Source organism: Gossypium arboreum, chromosome 5 (genome assembly GCF_025698485.1).
Source record: "Gossypium arboreum isolate Shixiya-1 chromosome 5, ASM2569848v2, whole genome shotgun sequence".
In the NCBI taxonomy this organism is placed as follows: Eukaryota; Viridiplantae; Streptophyta; class Magnoliopsida; order Malvales; family Malvaceae; genus Gossypium; species Gossypium arboreum.
The window spans coordinates 33,431,312-33,454,427 of NC_069074.1; the positions used below are offsets into that span (position 1 = coordinate 33,431,312).

The 23,116-nt window shown below is 29.8% G+C and overlaps 2 protein-coding genes and 1 pseudogene across 2 annotated transcripts; all 3 read right to left on the reverse strand.

The window, feature by feature from the left end:
* Positions 1-4,059: 4,059 nt before the first annotated feature.
* Positions 4,060-7,404, reverse strand: LOC108452129 (glucomannan 4-beta-mannosyltransferase 9-like). Its single transcript, XM_017749879.2, has 8 exons — positions 7,009-7,404; positions 6,833-6,931; positions 6,508-6,760; positions 5,515-5,625; positions 5,209-5,345; positions 4,992-5,105; positions 4,511-4,905; positions 4,060-4,425 (listed from the first exon to the last, which is right to left on the reverse strand). The coding sequence occupies exons 1-8, from the start codon at positions 7,282-7,284 to the stop codon at positions 4,263-4,265; spliced, it is 1,548 nt and encodes a 515-aa protein (XP_017605368.1). The 5' UTR covers positions 7,285-7,404; the 3' UTR covers positions 4,060-4,262.
* A 6,153-nt stretch (positions 7,405-13,557) lies between these two features.
* On the reverse strand, positions 13,558-16,874 carry LOC108450475 (uncharacterized). The gene is made up of 5 exons (XM_017748116.2): positions 16,446-16,874; positions 16,223-16,368; positions 14,885-15,003; positions 14,675-14,777; positions 13,558-14,553 (listed from the first exon to the last, which is right to left on the reverse strand). Exons 1-4 carry the CDS (start codon positions 16,658-16,660, stop codon positions 14,676-14,678), a joined length of 582 nt encoding a protein of 193 aa, XP_017603605.1. The 5' UTR covers positions 16,661-16,874; the 3' UTR covers positions 13,558-14,553; position 14,675.
* Positions 16,875-18,490: 1,616 nt separating this feature from the next.
* Positions 18,491-20,704, reverse strand: LOC108451343 (heparanase-like protein 2; annotated as a pseudogene).
* Between the last annotated feature and the right edge of the window lie 2,412 nt (positions 20,705-23,116).

A 23,116-nucleotide genomic window follows, 5' to 3' on the forward strand; every position in this document is an offset into this window, starting at 1 on the left:
ATAATTACAAAGATGAATACAATATTAGTAAACAAGTCTCGATAAATAAGAAAAGCAATAAAACATAAATGCATGATATAAAACAAACAAACATAACATAAAATGTTTAAAATGGATGGGACAATGAAACCATATACATAAAATGAGGAAACAAATGATAAACAAAAGGATAAATAAGTAAATATTAGTAGTAAGGAAATACACGAATCAACAAACATTTATAAAGAAAATATTAACCTTACAAACTTTAATATGTATACATAAAGCGTATAGAATAATAAATAAATAAGAAAGTAAAATAGATATACATAATATAAAGTAAAAAAAATTTAAATGTGAAAAATAATAAAATAGCAAAGCGAGATAAAAATATAACAATAATAATAAGAAGAAGAAGAATAAAATGTGTAAATAAAGGAATAAATAAATAGATAAAATAAATAAATATTAAGAAAAATAGTTAATAAATTTAAAAATTAAAGGACCAAATTAGAATATAAATGAAATTAGAAGTGCAACTTTTAATAAAGTACATAAATAATGATAACAATGGACAATAATAGTAATAATAATAAGAACAATATATAGTAAAAAACATAAATAATCTAATTCTTTTAATATATATATATATATATATATATATATATAAATGATAAGCAAATAAGCAAATAGATATATTAAATTAGGTATTTCCTTTTTTGAAAAATAATAAATAAACAAATATAAAAGGATGAAATTAATTGACTAAATGACTGAATTGAAATTCAAACGGAATTAAAGGTATAAATCCTATTAAAATAAATAATAAAACCTAAATAAGGACCCAAATGGAACGCGCGCAAACATAAAGGGACTAATTAGGAAATTATCCCTTGTCCCCAAAAACGATGTCACATCTTAGAAGACTAAAATGAATTAAAAATAAAATTATAGGGTACAATTTAAAAAATAATTACAAAAGGAAATAGGACTACATTAAAACATCCCAAAAATGCAGAAGGACCAAGGGCGTAAATAGCCCAAAAACTGAAAACACGTTGATCCCCCTGGAGCGGGTCGGGTCGGTTCAGTTCAACCCCAAAACAACGTCGTTTTGGGGCTTTTTGAACCCCTCTAAAACGACACCATTTTAATACACTATATAAGTACTTTTAAAAAATCCAAAAAAAAAATCATTTCCTCCTCTTTTTAAAAAAAAATTTAGAAAACTCTCTCTCACTCTCTCCCTCCCCTCCGAGTCCGGCCATTGCTCTGGTGCCAGACCACTGTGGAGGCCGCAGGTCATCAGCGACGGCGTCGCTGTCCACGGTGGCCGAAAAAATAAAAAAGTCATTTTTTTATCGTTTTGACCCCCTTAAACATAGATTCGAGGCCAAAATTTCTGAAATCCCCACAAAAAAGTACCCAAAAGGTTAAAAACCTTTCTATTTTTGGCCACTTTTCATCGGAAGTGGCTACCTCGGCCATTCACGATGACGGGATTCGAAGGTTTGTTTTCTTCAAACCTTTCTTCTTTTTTTTGTTTTTTATTTTCTATTTACAAAATAAATCTATTCGAAAATAAAACAAAAGGAAAAAAATCACCTTTTAAATTTCTATTCTGTTTTTTGATTGATATTCGTGTTTTTTTTGTGTATTTCATTCTGTCCAAAAAAATACATTAGTGATGGCGAGGGCTTTATAGTCGAATAAATACAATATTTTTGAATTTTTGCTATTGTTCATTGCGTCTCTGTCCTGCTCCTTTTCTTGCTCTGTTTGTAGGTCTAGGGATTCAACGAGACAGGAGGCTTGGCTATTTTGTTGCAAAGCGGCCAGGCCTCGGGCGGTGGGCGTGCTACGGAGGCACGTGGGTGGCAGCAGGGGGTGCGACGCATTAAGGTTTAGGTCCCCTTTTTTTTGAAATTTTTTTTAAGTATTTCGGGCTATGGGCTAGGGTTAAATTTGGGCTTGAATGTAATTTGGGTTGATTACGATTGTAAATGGACTTGATATTTGGACTAATTTAATTATTTTTGGTTTATTTTTTATGGGCCTGGGCAAATTTGGGCATTTATAACCACAAAATAATATTAAAATAAATTTTAAGACATCAGATTTGTGGTCCTAAAACTACTGTTCCGATTTCACAAAAAACAGGCTGTTATAAATGGATTTTCCATTAAGGTTATGTGGAGGTATCTGAATTTGGTAGTTTATACCTACTTGGTATCTAAATTTTTATTTGAACTTAATTGATCTCTAAATTTGAAAACTATAAGTCAACTTGGTACTTTTTTTTAAGCACTTGACTAAGAGCCCGTTCTTCATTCCATTTGAGATGGACTTATACACAATTAAATACTTTTTCTCCAAAAGCAGCAAAGAACAACTAACAGTGGCAAACTTTTTTTGACTTAAATTAAGTGCTTTTGGTCAGTTCCAGAAGCAAGAAAAATTAGCTTTTCTCAACCAAAAAGCACTTTTAACTATTAATTTACCTTTTTAACCTTAGTATTTCTACACGTTACAAGATATTTTTTTCACTTTTTCTCTTTTATCTTCTATTTTGTTTGAACTTTATTTTTGCTCTTTGTTCCTCTTCTCACTACCAGTAAGTTTTATCTTTTGCTTCCATTCTTCTCTCTTTGATTTTATGAAATAATTATGAAATATAGTTTAATATTTTCACATTTTTTTTTCAGATCGGTTCAAGCTTCTCGACATCTTCTTTATCTGCAACTGCTGTTAACGTTCACTGATATTTTCTAAGGTTCCATCCTTTTCATCTTTGACAGAACTTTTAACTGGTTTCATTTGCCTCTTTTTGATCCTGTATATTTTTCACAGTTCTATACACAACAACAACTCGCATCAGTATAAAAAGTATGGTAGTTATTTCATTGTTAAGGGAGCAGAAAATTGGTTGCATAATCCCATGATTTTGATCTTGAATAAAGCTTTTTTTCTTCCCAAAGGAAGGATTTATAGTAATATGCACTTTTAACATACTATTAACTTTAATTTCACCTGTAACTTTCCTTTTCACCCTCATATTCTAATTAAATTTAATAAATAATTAATATTAATTACTTAGAAATATTTAAAATTAATATTATATATTAAAATATTAACAATAAGTTATAATAAATTATTTTTTATATTTTTGCTAAAATATCATAATATTAACTAATTTAAATATTATTTAAATACATATTTGTTACTTTATAATATCATGTCTAAAATGACATTTTACTTCTCAAAAGCACTTTTTGACAGTAACACCAAACACTTAAATTTTTCAAAAGCACTTCTCAAAAGAATTGCCAAACTGGCCCTAACACTATAAAAACATATTGATGTGGCATTCAATAGCATGGTAATACGTGGCAATATCACATTTTGGCATGTGACAAAAATCAATTTATAAAAAAAATTATAATTTTTTTACACATAGAGAAAGAACCGGTACAAATGGTTGTCCAAGTTCATTATCCACATATGGACAGCCATTTGTCCAAGTTCATTCTATATATACTTTTTTAGCATTTTTATATATTTTTAATTTTTTTATATCATTATCATATTTTTTTATATTATTTCCACTTCTTTGACTTTGATGAAATAATAAACATCTTCTACGAAACATCTATTGAAACGTGAGTTGTTCTTGAACAATAATTGTTCTGACCTATTGCGAATAGATAAGTTATTCTCAACAGCGTTGTTCTTGGTAAAGACTATTCTGAACAATAATTGTTCTCAGCATAGTTGCTTAATAAGAGTAGTTCCAAACAACAATTGTTCTCAAAAGATGGTTATTCTAGACTAGAATTTTGTTCTGAACATAGGTATTATTAAATAACGATTATTCGTAACAACAACTATATTAAACAAGAATTGTTGTTGTGAAAAAATACTAAAAATGATAGAAGAGATGTTAAACTAGGCATATATAGGGTGATTATTTTATAAGAATTAAAACTCTACAGTAAAATTAAAATTATTTAAAAAGTTGACATACGGCAATATTTGACTTTTGTTGTAAAATTAAATGGAAGAAGAGAATATTGCACAATATTTTTGAGTAAATTATTTCATTTTTCTTGAACATCAGATGATAGAAATATAATATAATACAATTCAAATTTATTACTCAAATCCTTGGCTCAGAGACTGACCACCTTCTGTAATAATTTAAATTAAAAAATGAAAAACAATCAAAGAGATTGAAGTATGATTAATATGTGGAGAAATATAGAGAGAGAGATGATAAAAAATAGCTAAGAAGTTGAAACCATGGTTCCAACATATCCGACACCCGCGATGAAGAAGGCTATGGATTGCAGGAAGAGGAAAATGAAATAGCGATTCTTCCCGAAGGCTAAATCATAGCATCCACAAAAGAAAAGGTATGCCCCAACTCCAAGCTCTAGTATATGGACTCTGTTTATTTAGTATCCAACCACAAATTAGTCACTCAATGTTAATTAAACTTGTAACATGTTATACGGTATTCAAGAGTAATTACCTATCTCCAATTCGAAAACGAGGTTTCCTGGGCGTTTTTCCACCCAATTTAGTCTTGAGACCATCTCCCAATTTCTCAGTAACAACCCATTCATTCACTCTTCCGGCCTCCAACAGACCAATAAATGTCGCCTTTGTCCGATGTAATGACATCACATTCTCAAAAATAATCCAAAATAAGACTAGATGCAATGACCTTGGAGTTCCAACAGCATTGAGAAGAGTGATAATGGAAGGAATATAGACAGCACCCCACTTTGGAACTTCAACTTCAGGAACAAGAACAGTTGCAGGCAAAACAACACAGTAGAACACAAATGTGACAATGTGTGCCACTATCTTTCGGACAAAGAAGAAGCTGTAGATCACATAAAACTTCTTCCACAGTGAAACTTTCTGCAATAATCAACACTCCATTCAGTAGCTTACACACACATATATATAAGAAAATGAATTATTTTGGGGATTATATATGAATATACCTTATTTCTTATGATCTCCATTGCCATTTTTTTAAAGAGGTTTGCAGGGCCACATGACCATCTATGTTGTTGATTTCGGTAGGCATTGAAAGTACTTGGCAGTTCATTTTTCACCTAAAATTAATCAATAATTTGTATGGTCAAAAATCATTTTGATATTATATAACTACTGCCTATGTTAATCGAAATGAGTTTTAAACGAAAGTAGTAATTATACCTTGAGGTCACCGACATAAACGAATTTCCAGCCTTTAAGACTAGCTCGGACAGCCAAATCCATGTCTTCCACTGTTGTTCTGTCTTTCCATCCTCCAGCTTCATTGATTGCTGAAATTCTCCACACACCAGCCGTCCCTGCCATCATATATATGTCTCATATATTTATACTTACAAAGTTTTGTTTATGAGAGGACTTAAAAGGTGTTTATGGATGCCTTAAAAGCTTAATTCAATTGGTATAGTCTACTATATATATTTGATAAAAAGGGAGAAATGCTTTGATGGGAATGCATGTGAAATTTACCATTGAAACCAAAAAAAGCATGGGTAGATGACCCCACTTCTTGCTCCACTATGAAATGGTAATCCAATGACATCTCTTGCATCCTTGTCATTAGGCATTCATCTGAGTTCACTGCAACACATTACCCCAAACCTCACAATTATCTTTAAATGAGTAACACGTCCAGTATCTACCACACTAATAAATTCATGGTTAATGTATCGACATGTATAAAAGGATGGTCAGTTATGCTACTTAAACTACAACTTTAATCCATAAGAAATAGTCAAGCTTTTACATATATATAATGTCCTGCTGATCATGCATGGAGTTGCCATGTTTGACTATATATTTATATATATTATATATGACCTTTTCTAAAAAAATTTTGGGTTAAATGACAATAGTTTTCCCCACCAAACTGTGTAACCTAGCAACGTGTTGTGCACAAAGATATCACTAAAAAAAGTAATTTATGTGTTACGATTCATACAACTTATAAATTATTATTGTTCATTTTGATTTATTAGGATTCATTTTTTTTCAAAAAAAATGTCTTGCAAGTTAAAAGGTACTGTAAGTATTTATTTTTCTAGATTAACTCTAATACATAATCTATGTAGGATTTATGGCTCGTCCGAGCATGACATCTTTCCCACTCCATCAAAATCCACTATATATTCTCAATAGCAGAAAAGTAATACGTACCTCATAATCAATTTTTTTTCAGCCTCGTAACCAGTTTTGATATTAAATGTCACGATGGATCATGTTTACTTTCATCAATCTAACGAGTGAAATAAATAATGATTACTAGTATCTTAAAATCAACTCTAGCGAAACCCTATACGTTACATAGAATTGATGAAGATCGTGCATCCGTGGGCAAACAACAAAAGAATAGCGGAAGGACCACCGATATAAAAACATATGTTTCACGCAAAAACTAAAGCAAAAGAATGTTAAGGAAGGTCTAGCAAAGGAAGGGGGGGGGGGGGATTTAATGAAGGTTACCAAATTTCCAACGAGCTTGAACAAGCCCAAGTTGAGGATTGTTGACAAGAAAAGGGATGGTGCGGGTTAGGAAGTGTGGCTCAGGCTGGAAATCGGCATCGAAAATGGCCACATAATCACATTGTTTAACATAGCTATGTTTCATCCCTTCTTTTAGAGCTCCTGCTTTGTATCCATTCCTGTTGTCCCTTATCTCGTACTTTATATTAATGCCTTTGCTTGCCCATCTTTGACATTCCACTTGCACCAGTGTCTACAACACAATGTTACTATTGTTATTTAAAAGTCTACGTAAAAGCTCCATTAAAATGTTTAACGAGAGAACCTTAATGGCAGGATCTGTTGAATCATCAAGCACTTGAATTATGACCCGATCAGCTGGCCATGAAAGTCCACATGCAGCTCCAATTGACAACTGATATACCTATATATCCAACATAACACTAAACCTAAGCAAATTTATCTATATAGACATATATAAATCAAGGGAAGTGTACGAACCTCTTTTTCATTATACATTGGGATTTGAACTAAAACCATGGGATAACCCAAATTACCAAGCTCAACATCGTCCTTCATTGGCTCCCATTTGTACATTTTCTCAGGTTTTCTCCGAAACAACTTGACAAACACTATCACAATTCCCATATAAACCCTTTCAATGAAAAGCATTGCGGACATCGCCAAACACAAAATCACCATAACTTTCAAAACTGGCACCACCAATGGCACCTTGGTTTGCTCCCAAATCAACCCAATTTGGCCTGTAAACTCCATCTAGATAGCTCTAATGGAATACCGATCAGAGACAGATGAGGAGCTTGCCTGTCTGAGAAACTAGGGTTACTATATATGGTTTGGTTTTATAAAGAAAGAAACAGGTTGGGTTTGCGAAAAGAACACGAATCTGAATTAGTTTGGTTTGGTTTGGTTTTTTGCAAGAGGGGTGTGTGACTGTGAGTGATTATTTGGTTTTTGCTTGTGAGTTACGAATAGGCAATGTTGTAGAGGCAGCAAGCTGGACTTTGTGTGGTCAGTAAGTAGATCAAAAGCACTCCATTACAGTTGCAGACCCACTCCCAAATTTATCACTAAGTATGAACCCACTTTCCAATCTTCCTATACAAAATTTACAAACCAATAAAAAAAGAAGAAGCAAAACTATATTATATATATTCAAAAAGGCATAAAATGCTTACTGATCAGAGAGAGTTTAAGACTCTCTCTGCACTATATTCTCTTGCTTATAGAAGAGAGACCTCACTAATTAAGAGCTTGATGCTGGAAGAACAAGGCCTCTGTACATGTATATATATATATGGATATATGAGATAATATATTATAAAGCATAATTGGTCAAAAGGGAAGAGAATGAGGATCTTAAACCAGCAAAGGTAGTCCAACTCCTGCAGCCTTTGCTTTATAAATTCATTTTTTAAATATAAATTTGATCTCACTTCCAAAAGTGTTTAGGATGAAAGAAACAGCTAGGAAATTTGATATTGATTTAGTTTATTAAATAATAAGTTCTTAGTTGGCAATAAAAAAATTAATCTACTTTTTTTTTGTTATATTAAATAAAGGTGGCTTGGTTTATAAAGAAAAAACTGAAATTAATAAAGGTGGTTTGCGTAGAACATAACTAAAACATACTAGGAAATAATTAGTAAAAAGATTGTTAATTAAGTAGGGAGAGAAGATTTGAAGTTCAGATCCTGGGTGCTAATTAACTGTTCCAGACATGTTTAAATTAAGCTTAAATAATTGTTAAATCTATCATCACTTGCAAATTATACAGTAAACATTGGAATTTTGGTAAATTGAGAATCTTTTGCTCCCATGGTGGCTAGAAATTGATACCAAGAGTCTAATGTAATGATAATAAGATACATTTCACTTTTAAAGAGAATATAGATTTAAATTTTGAAAATAATATTATTAAGATAGATAGTCATTGAACATAAATCAAAACAAATAGAGCCAAAATGAAATTGGAAAAACCATTTGCTTATTGAACTGGAATATTTAAAAGCAGCATTATCTGAATTGCAAGGCACATGGTACAGTGAGAAATAATTAAAACGAAATTTGGTGATATTAATGATGAAATTAGAAGAGGGATCTTGTTATTACAACCAAAATTTGTGCCTAGATTATCATTTATGCATTATTTTATCATAATAATAACTTATATTCATTTATTTAAGTAAAGTATCCTATGTTGTGTTTTATTTTATGATAAGAATGGTGCGAATGCGGTAGTAAATTATAGGGCCATGGAGAATGTTTTAGTTGAGTTAATGATAGGGCAATTTCATCTCCAAATCAAAATGCAGAAGCTGAGGCCAGTGCTTATATATATATATATATAAGATAATATAATTTTGTTACTTAAACTTCCCAACTAGATTTATTTTGGTTCACTTATATTTTTTTTTATCTACTTTAGCACTTGATAATGACAATTAGGTTCATTTTGGTCTTTGAACCTGAAAAATATAAAAAGTTTTATAATGTCACACTATGAGATTTTACCACATCATCACTTGAAATTAAAAATTTTATATAAATTTTCAGGTGATGATGTAGTACAATCTTAAAGTGTCACATTCAGTATTTTAATAATTTAATTGGTAATTGAATAGATTAGACTACTAATTTTCGATTCAACTAATTAGATTGGTTCAACCATCGGACCAAAAAAATTAAATAAATAATTAAAAATTCATAAAAATCTAAAAAAAATATCAAATTGGTTCAGCCTATTCAATTATTGATTTTTGTTCCTATTTTTTATTTTTATCAATTTCAAGTAGTTTTTAAGTTAATCAGTCCAACCCCTTTGTTCGAAGCATTATATCGATCAGTTGTCGATTTATTTGATTTAATCTTATTTCAATAACACTGATTAAATCATCAAATTCAGATATCAAAATAGACCAAAACAAAGTAGAAGCTGATTTTACGAAAAGATAGCTTGGGAATGGCACTTTAAAGGAGCCATGTGGGGAAAAGAAGTGGTGATGATGATGAATCATAACTTGGCCAGCAGGCAGGAAATTAGATGTACCGATAAACTTTATGTTCTCGTTCTCTTCAGGGATTGGCATTGTGATAAGAAAAAGATATATTCATTCATAAGAAACATTATTTTACGGCAGAGAATAGAGAAAGTCCAGTGAGGTGGCAACAAACTTTTCTGATCAAACAACATGGTCGAAACAAACCCAACCAATACCTGCAGTCTGTGAAATAATATCACCAACTATTATGTTATAATACATTATCACTTTCTTCCTAACGGCTCAAGGAATGTAAAATTAGGATTATGAATCTTATATTACGGATATTTGGTTTATCTGATTCCATAGTAGGATTTAGATATTTGGTTCACGTAATTTATATTTTATTAAATTGTTCTTATTATAGAATTTTTTTAATAAATTTAATTTCTTTAATATTATTTACTCATAATTTTCATAAAATTATGATAAATTATATTACTATAATCTTTACTTTTTTTATTACAATTTATATGTTGATAAGTAAATATACGATGTTGAAAGAAATTTATAAAATATAGTTATAATAATTCATTTAAAAAAATGATTGTATCACCAACCATAATTAATATATTAATAAATAAATTACTAGAATAAATATAATAATTATTAGATATTGATTTAAAATTTAAAATTTAAAATTATGCCCATAATTTAATATGAGCTGTAATGAGATTACACTCTATATTATAGTATTTTGACATTATTTGAGAAAATAAAATTACAGAGGTGACCGAAATGTTGAGAATCCAAACATTATAATTTTATTTTAGAATATAACATCACTAAATTATAATGTAATATTGGAACAACCAAATGAATTGTGAAGAATGAGATATCTTATTTAACATTAAACTAGATAAGATATTTAATTTGAATGATGTTGATTAGGTTAATATTTTTTATCTAATTTTATTATTATTTTAACTGCTTCATTATAAATAATATAAATTATACTCATACTTATTAATAAAATCAACTTAACTTTCTATATTTCTCTTTCAATTCTTTCTTCATTTTAATAATAAGTATAAGTATGAGTATAATATAAAATTGAAAAAAATTATTTTTTTTTAAAAATGAATGAATAATTAGAAACCATACTTTTGGATTAAAATCCAAAAGTTAAAAGAGAATGATGAATGAAGTTTAAACCTTAATTGCATCGAGGAAGTTCATCTACTCCTATGAATTTAAAGTTGAAGAATCATTAATTAGGGCCCTTTATTGACATCTATTGTTAAGTCACAAATTAAACTGTTAAACCCAAGGTTAAATTATGGTTTTGGTACCTCCACTTGAATTTTTATATATGATTTAATTAATTATGTCAAATAGTTACCATCATTAATATCTATTTTGCTTAAAAATTAATGTAGTTTTTCTCTCTAAGGGATATTTTTCAGAAAAATCTATATTAGTATTTTAATTGAAATAGTTAATTGTGTTAGCTATTTAAAAACTAATGTCATTATAAAAATAAAAAATTGAATTATACTAAATTAAAGTATGAGAATGAAATTCTAAATTTGAAGATAACTGAGGGACCAAAACTAGAATTTGACCTTTGTATATCATCGAATTACAATGATGCCCGTATAGCAAACGTTGATGTCATCGAATATCTATTTTTTCTAAACTCAACCCTTTATACTATTTTTTAAAAAAAGAAATATTTATGTAAAAGCATGTTATCGTGCTTAAATTTATGATCATTTTAATTATATATTTTAAAGCTTTAAAACATGAATGTTTTAACAAAAATTTCAGAAAAAGGACGGTACCCGTACTGGCAGCGATAGAAATATAAAATATAAAATTACTAATTAGATTTAATAAACCATTATATTTATTTTTAAATATGTACGAAAAATGGAAATGTTAAATATCAAAGAATTAAGATTTAATTTAAAATATCAAAATTTTATATTAATTAGTAAAGTTGATATTGATATTGATGAAAAAGGGTTAAAATGCACTAATTACGAAACTTAAATTATTTAATATTGATTTAAAACCCAAACAAGCAGAGCATGGCAACCAAAACAAACTCCTACAAAATATGTAAACCAGCAAACCATTGTTAAAGAAAGATACAAGGCTGCTGATTTTAAGACCTTAAGTAATGAGCAAAGCAACGTACGTAATCCAGTTGAGTTGATGTTTTAAAAAAAGGATGTCTTAATCTTGACATGATGCAAGCCCCTGGTTTCTTTCCAAAATAATTATATTTTATTAAAAATGATTATTTATTTTAATGAATTTATAACTACAATTAAAAATAATATAAGATTAGAATAAATCCAAATAGTGAAATCTTTGTTTTTGAGATTACAATGAAAGCCTTTGTCTGCCAAAGCCTAATGGTTTTTTTATTACTCATCAACATGATTCCTTTTCCTTTCAATATTAATTGAGAATATTATCCATTTTATTTAACAGTTTGGGTCATAACACACCTTTTTAATTATTTAATTAAAATCTCCTCTCTTAATTACAATTATGCCATTACTTAAACTATCTTTAAAAGATTTTTATATAATAGTTTAGTTTAAATGCAATTTCAATATTTTTCTAGCTTATATCTTTATAATTTTTATCATTTTAAGGGTCAAAGTATAATTTTATTTTTACTAATTTAAAATTTTATAAATTGTAAACGGGTCTAAATGAAAAAATTCATTTTAGGGGTTGGGGCCCTACCAACCCCTCGCTTCACCACTATTTTTAGTAATAATACAAACAGTAATCATTAAATTTATTAATTTTTATATATATTATCAAATTCATTAATTAAAGTGGCATGACTTTTCTATAAGTGTTATGTGAGCATAGAAAGTAACATAGCACCGTACATATAATAATATGTTTGTCATAAAAATTTTAAAATTAACAAAATTTAGCTCAACAAATTTAATGATTATCATTTCATCAAAATTAAAATTTCAAAATTAGAGTACATGGACTAAATATAAAATTTAATAATAGAAATTGACATGTAATATAGGTTTTTAATTTTATAACTATTTTATGGTTTTAATTATAATTTCATAATTTTATAATTTTGGGGTGAGTGAAGTGAAGGTAAAAGTATTAAACAAAATTGAGTTTGGGGTAGAGACATAAAAATTAGGTGGGGATCAGGAAAAGCAAAAACCACCCTAGATGGTCTCATTGCCATCCTTACTTAATTTTGATGTAATATAAATTAATTTTGTCAGATCAAATGAATTTATGGATTCATGAATAAATTTAATCTACAACAATGTTGTGTCATTCAACATTCCACTTCCTTCTATACTAATATATACAAGTATTTATTAAAATTAATTTAAAATATAAAAATTTATACTAATCGGAATCAATCAGTTTATATTTATAAATCTCAATATTAGGTTTAACTAATCAAAATATAATTTTTATTTTATGTAATTATATAAATAGATTTTTATTTAATAATTCAATTTTCACCGTTGTCAATACAATTTACATAAATTGTGAATTCCATATCAAAATTTTATTGTAATTAATCATAATATTTAAAAATATTTTAACGAGTGCTATTCTAATCTGCTAACAATACATTTTTTTTATTAGACAATTTAAGAATAATAGTAAATTGCTCAATTAAACGATTTCAGAGATTCAACCAATTCACTTAATTATTTATATCACATTTTGTTTACTTCTTTTTTAATCTGTCTACTTATTTATCTTACCCAAAATTATATGCAATTCTTAAATTTTTTTTATAGCCCATTGATAGTCACCTTTTAAGTGCAAAGCCCTAAACTTCAGATTTTTTAACTTTTTTAGGGGAAAAAAACTCTTAAAACTTTGGAACTATTTTTATCAAACAATAAAATGCATAACCATAGTTTTTCATCAACATACTTTGCTTGCACTTTTTGGACCACAATGCTCACCTGCTATCATCAATGTTAAGATGAGTATCGAATATTAATACATGGTATGCATAAAAATAAAATTTTTATAAGTTCTTCATATATTGAAGGGTTATTCCTTATCAAGTTCCTACATAACAGATAACATGCATTTTTCCAAAAGCACGTCGATTGTAAGCAAACCACACTATTGGAGCTCGAAGCAAAAGTAATGTTTACTGTGACTATAGTGCAGACTCTTAATTTCCTTTTCAAAGTACCATGTCAGATACATGTCCAATGAATATCCAAACATGGGTATAGGCCACGACTCTCCAAATGTGCATGTATATAAGTTTTAAAAAGTTTGATCATACCCATGTTAGATATATACTCTTATCCAATCCTCACACCTAGTCCAAGTTACATAGGAAGCGACTGTTTAGGATTTCTAATTATGCAAGACTATTTTTAGGGTTACCATTGCTTGATTTGGTTTTCCCTCTTCATTGCTATTTTGTCCTCATATACATAACCTACATAAACTTGGGGTCACAAGAACAACTCCACAAACAATCCCTACACAAACCATATGAACTCTAGCAAGGAAATCAGCTTTAGCAAGAAGCATAGAGCCAATCCTAGATTCTGACCAAAAACCGGATTGTCATCGAGACAGAAAAGACTCTCAATAACTATAAAAAAATATTGAACAAAATGATAAAATACCAATCACAGAGAGGGGTGTTACATTCAAAGTAATTATGGTTCATCATGCTTGCTTGAAGTGGGCTTGCTGATGATGTCTCATTTGATTACAAGAGTATCACGCTCTTTAGACCATGAAAATAGCCCCGTGGACTACTTGATGAGGTCTCATTTGATTAGAAGAGTGTCAGTGTCATGCTCTATAGACGACGGAAATAGCCCTGTCTTTATCAATTGTGATCCCCGACTCTCCTAATACCTCACGCCACCAGAAAATCACAACTATTACATGCAAAACTCCATGTAATAAAAGGTATCAAAACAGAATCACAATCCCGGTAGTTTCATCTAAAAAGGAAGTAGTCTTATTCCATCATGCTCAGAAACTAATCCTACATGAAAAGAGCAAAATAGAATGGCAGGATGGAAAAGAGGAACTGGTTAATGACAAAAAATCTTAGCAAGTGTCACGGTCAGGAAATTAGGTACTAATCATTTGACTGTAAGGGATACCTTAGTAGAAAGAGATACTATACAACAGCTTCCTACGGTGTTTATTCTCGAAAGAAACCATAATATCATCAATCGAATCCTCCCATGACTCAACAGCTTCGATCTAAGCATGAAAATCATAGGAAAAAGAAATATATCAAACGCAACAGCCTACTGATGAAATATCAAGCATAACAGAATATCAAAAACATTACATGACATGACATGCACCTGTTCACATAGATCTAAAGCAATACGAGCTCCTATGGCTGCTTCCTCATGATTATCTTTAACCTCTAAGTTGATCACCAGCACACTTTTCAGGAGAACTTGATCCCGGTTGTGCAGATCTGCCATTATTAGCACATTCAAGATGATGAGCAAAAGAAGTCATAAGGGACAAAAGAAAAGAAAAAGAAATTCTAACTGGATCAAACGATTCTAGGGTCATCAAGTAACATAAGCGTATTTGAACTACATGTAAACAGAAAAGCATTATACAAAGAGGAATAGACAGACTAAGTTTGACATGAGCCAACAGGCAACAACTTATAGGAGGCAAGCAGAATCTTCTGTAATTGATGGCTTCCAACATTACCTTTGATGATTTTCAATCGACAGGTAAAATTAATTTATATCTGTGAAACATCGGAGAAAATTCATATGCCATAAAGTTCCAAAGAAAAGAACAAGTTCCATGAGCTTACGAAAAAAAATTACAATTCTAAGGTATAAATTCGAGGAAAGGTTCATTGGAAATAGACTCACTAATCCAGCCAACAACTTATCCTAGACAAATAGAAGTTCAACTTTCCAAAATGTATTCTGCTACAAAACTCGTAGTAGTAATGAAATAAAGTCTCCTGCAATATTAAGCTCCCTTACCACTGAGAGCTTGTTCTTGACCTATACCTTGACCACTTGGTAAATACAGCATTAGAAGCTCGATTTAAGTTGACATTGGTTCATTTTCTAAGGAAAGGAGAACTAATCTGTTCCCACCATGTAATTTTCCCAAAAAGTCATGCAACATACCATACACCTCGGGATATGTCTAGCTAATTTAGCAGACAAAATCATGAGTTTCTATAACGTAACAACATTGGAAAATCAATTAGAAAATTAAGATGGCAATGACATCATGACTTCCAGTTCATCATATGATTCTCAAAGCAACATATAAAATTGTGATTGGTATATTTAATTGTTTTTTTTTTCTTTTTTATGTATCTGGAATTCATGTCTCCATACCCCCAATACAATTTACTCACAGAAAAAAAATGAAGAGTTGAAGCTTCACATCAACATCCCAAAGACTAAAACTTTATTCATTTTCTGAAGCAAGAACAAAACATAGGTTGAATAGATAAATTAACTAAATTTAACATTTACTCAAACAGAAGGGTATTAAAATTTTCATCTTTCCTGAATATTGTCACGTAACCGATAATCTCAAACAAGAACATACTAATATGAATTATAAAACTAAATAAAGTTCAATAAATCCCATAAAATTCCTAGAAGGATTATTAATATTGTACGAGTATAATTAACGAGATGGAGCTGAACCTTCAAGAACCATATCAAAAACCTTCTCTTCAAAAGTGAAAACAATGTCAAAACAACCATCAGCAGCATTGTCTTGCCAACGCTGGGGCGCCAATTTGACACTCAAGTTTCTTTTAAGCATCGGCAATATCCCATTCCGCTTATACCTGGAAAAAAAAAGAAACCCACTCTCGGTTTTCAAATTTCAATAGAAATTGAAAGTGAAAAGTAAGAGAAGAGTTACAGCTCTGGGTCTTTGCGGCGGAGGTCGTCGAACATGTGCTTGTAAGGGGTCCCAAACTCGTAAACGTTTGGTTCCCTGAGAGAAGGACCAGGGAGTTTGACGTGAGCCCCGGTTCCGTAGGAGGAAACATCGAAACCCTGCTTCTTGAGGAGGGAGTGGGCCTCCATGCTACGGTTCTGGTTGGATGAACAAACCATGGCGTATCGGAATTTCATGGTGTGATGCAAATGCTAGTTGATTCACAATGGATGGAATGGAAGGTCAGGGCTGTTTATTCAAGAGCAGAGGAGGATAATTCGTCCAAAATCTGAGTCTGGATCCATATTTGGAGTATATGAACGAAAGTACTTAAGCCCGTTAAGACATGGGTTAGGTTTAAGGCCAACATTCAAGGTGCCATTGCCAATTATCTCCCTCCGCAGTTGAATCACAGATAGATTATTGATTTCAAAAATATATAAATAAATAATTAAAATTTTAAAAAAATTATAATATTGTTTCAATAGTAGTTTTTTTGTTTTTATGTTGATTTCTTTGAATAATTTATTCAAAGATTGGTTCAATTCTTATGATTGGATCAATATACCAACTTTTTAAAAAATATAAAACAATTTAAATTTTTAAGAAAACAAAACAATTTATTTTAAAGAGAAGGAAAAAAATGGAAATTTTTTAGGTTCCCGGATGCAGGTTAAAAAACCACTGATTGAGCAGTGATAGGAGACGAATTTCAACATGCCTTTGCAAGATTGGGGCATTGGTTAGATAAATTATACTAATGTATGCCTATGTCGACTGACTTTTAGCTCGATTAGTATAAATATTGTTGTCAATATAGGAGTACGTGAATTTGAGTGCATTGAAGCGCATGCCCTCCTATTTATGGGTTGGAGAAAGAATATGTCTAGTTCTAGACACCAATACTTTCATCAAACAATAAATCTCTAAACCTATGAAAAGAAACATAAAGCAGACAGTCTGCAGCAACATTTCCTACTCATTAGTCTATCCTTGACCAGCAACCAAAGAAAATATTGCACTCGATGCGACAATTTGCTCCTCCATATTTGTTACTTCACTCCCCAGTGCTCACAAACTTCCTATACTACTGAAAATCTCTCAATTGAAGACTCTTTCGATACATATTGATCATCCCGGCTAAATGAAGAAGAGTTGTTTGATTAAGTTTATTAGCAAAAGCTACCATTTGGCAGTAGCATATCACTGACCAAGCATCGAAATTCAATAATTCCTTGAGTGGCCAAATGGTTAACCAGCGATTCTGTCCAAGAAACGAACATTTCGACCATTCCCAATTTACCAGCGAACATCATTCCATATTTTGGAGATGGGCCATCAAACCAAAGATCATTAGCTTCCATTCATGCTAATAGGACAACCTGCTCCAAAATTATACTTATTCTTCATAACACCAACCATAAATTAACAAAACCAATCAAATCTAGATAAAAAATGTATATTATAATCTAAAATAAAAAGAATATATAAATATCTCAGATTGGTACAAAAAGCTGCAATAATGAATGAGATAAGGTTCGTTTAATAAGCCAAAAACAATCTTTATTTATTTATTTAAGAATAAAGTTTGTTTTCTTTTGCTGTTTATTTATGGCCGAGGATGTAGGCAAAAGTAGCAAGTTGTATTAAAGAAGGCTTTTGTAGTAATTTCTGACATGTATTGATTAATTTGTAGTAATACAGTATTAATTACTATACAATGTTGTAAATATGTATACTCATAACCTTTATTCCAAACTTTTGCTTAAAATCTTCGATGAAATCGCATACGGAAATTGTTACTAAACATAATTATAAGTTACATTAAAAAGAAAAGAAACAAATAGTAAATTAATTTTAAAAAAGAATAATTTATTTTAATCAGAAACAACAAATTAAAAATTGAAAAAATGAACATCATAACCTAAATTTACCTAAGGACCAAAATTAATGAATCTTGTTCCTCAAAAATCAAAAATTTTAAATTCGCCTAATAAATAAATTTTGCTCCTAAAGGAAATAAAATCTTAAAAGCATGCAGGTGCATTGAAATCTCTTATGGTTACAAATGCGATTGAATGAGCAACGATGTTAATGGGTTTCAACCCATCAACAAGCTTTGGATTCAATTCTGGTATCTCCAACGAGTCTGAAAGTTCTAGTGGCGTTCCGTTCAACAATACAACATTGCTTAAGATGTTTCCATCTTTTGGAGTCAAATGATACTCTTCTCGCTCTTTATGTCCTTTAAATTCAAAATTTGGACTCCCACCATTTAAATTTAGATCTTGGAAAAGATCGATTTCAAAAGAGGTATTTTTCGATAAGTTGATGAAAACGAAAGAAACCCCAGGCTGCAATAAAAAAAAAATTAATAAATGAAAAATTAAAATTAAAGTTAATCGAGACGACCAAAATAATAAAAATTACCTCCTTTTTGGAACAATGAGAATATACACGTAAATATGGAGAACCCTTATGCGTGACTGAAAGAACTTTGCTCCCCATAATTTTATGCCACAAAAGAGCACTGCAAAAGATATTTTAACAAATAAAATTAAAACAAATGAAATTAACAACAAATATAGTGGAAAATATATGAAAGGTACCTGTAATAATCTGGATTAGGAACAAATGTGGTAGTATTAAGAAGAGCATAATTGCCCCCGGTCAAAGCCTGTCTACAATAAACTTTGTGGTTATAAACTGATGTCATTCCCAATTGGTTCAAATACTTGTTGGAGTCATAAGTTAATCATTAGATTTTAACAGGGACTCCAAAACAATCAACAAATAAAAGATTTAAAAAACACTTACCAAAAGCCAAATGCAAATGTATACGACACTAATTGGCCACCACTGTTATAAGCTCCACCCGATTCACTAACCCATGCACCAGACCATGGTGCAAATTTGTCAATAGCATTTGAAACATCTTTAAATGTTTGAGCAATTTGAGTCAAGAAAAATGGATCTTGAATACGACGAACCACATCCGGGTTATTACTTGTATTATTCACCAATAAAATTAAACAAATCATGGGAACGCAAATTAATAAAAAATATATTTTTTTTTAATTGATATGTAGATAAATACCAGGTCCAAGATTATAAATATGATGTGTAACTCCATCAATAACATCATGTCCTGAAGCATCCAAAAAAGTATCGAACCATTTCTTGTCATAGAAACCTCCCGGGCCTAAAATCTTTGGTTGAGTTTTAGGATTTGGATACATCTCTTTTACAAGATTTTTAAGTGTTGCCATATCTTTTGCATATTGTTTAGCTTCAATCTTAGCACTAACTCCTGATCCACACAATTCATTTCCTAAAAAAAAAAATGAAAATTGCATTTGATGAAAGTCAATCGTATATAAACTAATTTGAAAACATATAAAATAAAAATATTAATATTAATCAAATACCTAATTCATAAGAGTCAATTTTATATCCTTTGGAAATTGTATAACTCATGAGATCTCGAGTATTATGTGAATACCAATCACCAACCCAAAGAGTCTTTTCAGTTTTAGACTCTGTTCTTCCGATAAGAGCATTTAAACCAAATGTAACTTTGGCTCTGCAACATAAAAATAACATTAATAACTCATATCATAATTACTATTTAAAAATAACATAGATGTCTTAAATTTATACCTAGTTTGATTGAAAAACTCATTGAGTTCATCCCATCTCTTCATGTCAAGACATCCAGTGAAGAAACCAAATAAGAATCCCTTATCTTGTTTTTGGAATGGTTGACAATTCTCAATATTGTTTCGAACGTTGTACACCACTTCATCTTGCAAAGAACCTCCAACTCTATTTCTCAAAGGATGAAATGCTGAAGCCATAATTTATTCACCAACCTTAATTAGCATATTAGTAAACAAAACATTCATTAGAATAACTCCAATACTCACCTTTTACAGCCTTTTTAAAAATCTTTTCTTCAAATCCTACAAATAGAATATAGAATACAAATTAATAAACATCTAAGTAAATAAATCATCTTTATCAATGTATACTCAAAATATAAAATAAAATCACCAAATTAAAAAGTCCAGCTTGACCCCACGGCATTGATCGTAATCACACTTGTTTGTAGGCCACCAATTAAGGGTAACACAAATAAAATCTTCATCCGTTTGAGCAATGGAAGTTGCTCCTTCAACCACAACTTCAACTTTTTCAGCTTTTGAGACCAAAAGACATGACAAAAGCACAACGAAAAACATTATACTTTTGAAATTCATCATTGGAAATAGCAAACAAAACTTGAATAACTTGATATGATAAAAAAATATATATATTGAATCAATTGGCTATTTATAGATTAATAGTACACTTAGAAATTAATTCAAATAGGTTAGGGTTAAGATTAAATTGAAACAATTAAAAGATTTATTTGTATTATAACATTTGGAAGCGATAAACAATATCAGCAATCTGATTAAGATGAAAGTTGTTTGATTATTTTAACTAAAATTATCCTAAGCTTTTTAGTTGGGTTTGTGTTTTATTTTAATTAAAATTGTCCGAACAGGATAGAGTTTTAGTTGGATTTTATAGATGAGAAAAAGTTCAAATTGATTAGGGAAAATAAACCCACGTCGGCATGTTAAAATCCATGCGGCTGAGCTAAAGCAGCCATGTCTTGCCTTGATTCAGAAAACCTGCGTAATTTATTTCTTGGATTCTTTTGCTTATTTTTTATTCTGTCGAAAAAAGAACATTTCCACCATTCCCAATCTACCAGCCAACATCATCCCAGATTTTGGAGATGGACCATCAAACCAAACACCATTGGCTTCCATTCATGCTAATAGGACAACCTTCTCCAAAATTTTACTTATTCTTCATAACCTCAGCTGTCGCAAGCCCAATCCACCATAGTGTTTCGGCTTGCAGCGGTCAATCCATATATTTAAGACCAATTTTAAATTAATTAATAATTTCCATCAAATTATTTAGGGTAAATTTCACTAATCACCCTAAACTTTATTTTAAATAATATTTTGGTCACTCAACTTTCACATCTTACAAAGCAATCACTACTGTCATCAGATTGTTACAAAATGCTTATTCAACCATTAAGTGTCATTAATGGACTTGACGTGGCGTGTCAATTTTGTTAAATAGTGGCATATTTAGCATGAAAGTTGAGTGGCCAAAACATTATTTTAATCATAATTTAAAGATAGTTGGTGTACCCTGTAAAAACAGATGTGCAATGCTAGATAAACGTTAGTCCATTAATGACAATTAATGGTTGGTTAACCATTTTATAACAACCCGATAACATTAGTGATAGTTTTGTAAGATGTGATATTTGGGTGACTGAAATGTTATTCAAATCAAAGTTCAAGGATGGTCAGTGCAATTTACCCTATATAATTTTGATCACTTTGTTGGAAATTATTAGTTAATTCAAGTCTATTTTAAATATTAATTTTTTTCTTTCTTTTAGTTCTAAAATTAAGCATTTGTGTTTTAGTATTTTATTTTCACAATTATAATATTTATGAAATGTTACAAAATTTGTATCAAAATTTTAACAAATAAATAAAATGTATTTAAGTTAATAGATACATCAACTAGTACATCACATAGAAAGAAAGAACTAGTTTGCATCTATATCTTTCATCTTATTATCTATTTAAAAGTAATAAATAGTATTATGAGTGGAATGTTTTATACATTTATATATATATATATATATATGTTTATACAAAATAAAGAACAATGTAAACTTAGAATATATCCAAAAATGTGGGAGTTGAACATCGAGATCCTCAAAACTTCAGTTTTGCCGTTTCAGCAAACTTTGCATCATCTTTCTTGGAATTTTTGTCTTTTTTTTTTCATTCATATTATTAGTGTTACTTGTAAAAATTGTTTAATAAAGTTAATGTGAGAAATTAATTAGACGATAATTCAATTAGAAAGAGACAAAAACTAAAATTTCTATATTACGGATGCTCTTATGTATTTGAATAAATTTATAATTATTATTAAATAGCTGAAACTATAGATAATATCACTTTTTTTAATCAATAATCATTTTCAAAGATGATTATTAGTTATTATTTTACTTCATATCCACTTCTTTATTTTCTTCCGCATACTGGGTGCAAAAGACTCGTATTTTTTATTTCCATATATTACAAAATTTATATCAAATAAAAAAATGCTCGAATAAATATTAATTATGAATTTGTAATTGTAAAGTTGTTGGTGCTTACAATTTTAATAAATAGATATGTAATTATTAATTATGAACTTTTCTTTTGTATAAATATATATCCGAATAACCCTTAAAAGCATACATATAGACTAAAAACTGGAAGAAAAGTGTAGAATCAACTCACTATAGCACAAATCGGCTAAGAAAGTAATATATAAACAAACAAAAGAAACGGCTTGTTACAGTGAAAAAGGATAAATAAAATTAGATATGTGACAAGTTATGAAAAACTAAAATCCAATTTTTGAAAAAATACCATTATTCTAAAAATTTTGATATTTTAAAATAACCATTTAACATTTCTATTTTTTAATTCTTTTACAAAATAAATATGAGATAATAAAAAACTCACTCACAGAAGTAATCAGATGAATATGACATATATTGTATGTGCCTAACATCC

What these genes read in the sequence shown, in the direction of transcription:
- LOC108452129 (XM_017749879.2), bottom strand. Translation starts at nt 7,284, where the DNA reads ATGGAGTTTACAGGCCAAATTGGGTTGATTTGGGAGCAAACCAAGGTG. An exon ending in TCAAGCTCGTTGGAAATTTG is followed by an intron (nt 5,626 to 6,507) that starts GTAACCTTCATT and finishes AATGTGTTGCAG; the next exon opens with TGAACTCAGATGAATGCCTA. An exon ending in CGTTTTCGAATTGGAGATAG is followed by an intron (nt 4,426 to 4,510) that starts GTAATTACTCTT and finishes CTAAATAAACAG; the next exon opens with AGTCCATATACTAGAGCTTG.
- LOC108450475 (XM_017748116.2), bottom strand. Translation starts at nt 16,660, where the DNA reads ATGAAATTCCGATACGCCATGGTTTGTTCATCCAACCAGAACCGTAGC. An exon ending in CGCCGCAAAGACCCAGAGCT is followed by an intron (nt 16,369 to 16,445) that starts GTAACTCTTCTC and finishes TTTTTTTTCCAG; the next exon opens with GTATAAGCGGAATGGGATAT. An exon ending in TTTTGATATGGTTCTTGAAG is followed by an intron (nt 15,004 to 16,222) that starts GTTCAGCTCCAT and finishes TAATAATGGCAG; the next exon opens with ATCTGCACAACCGGGATCAA.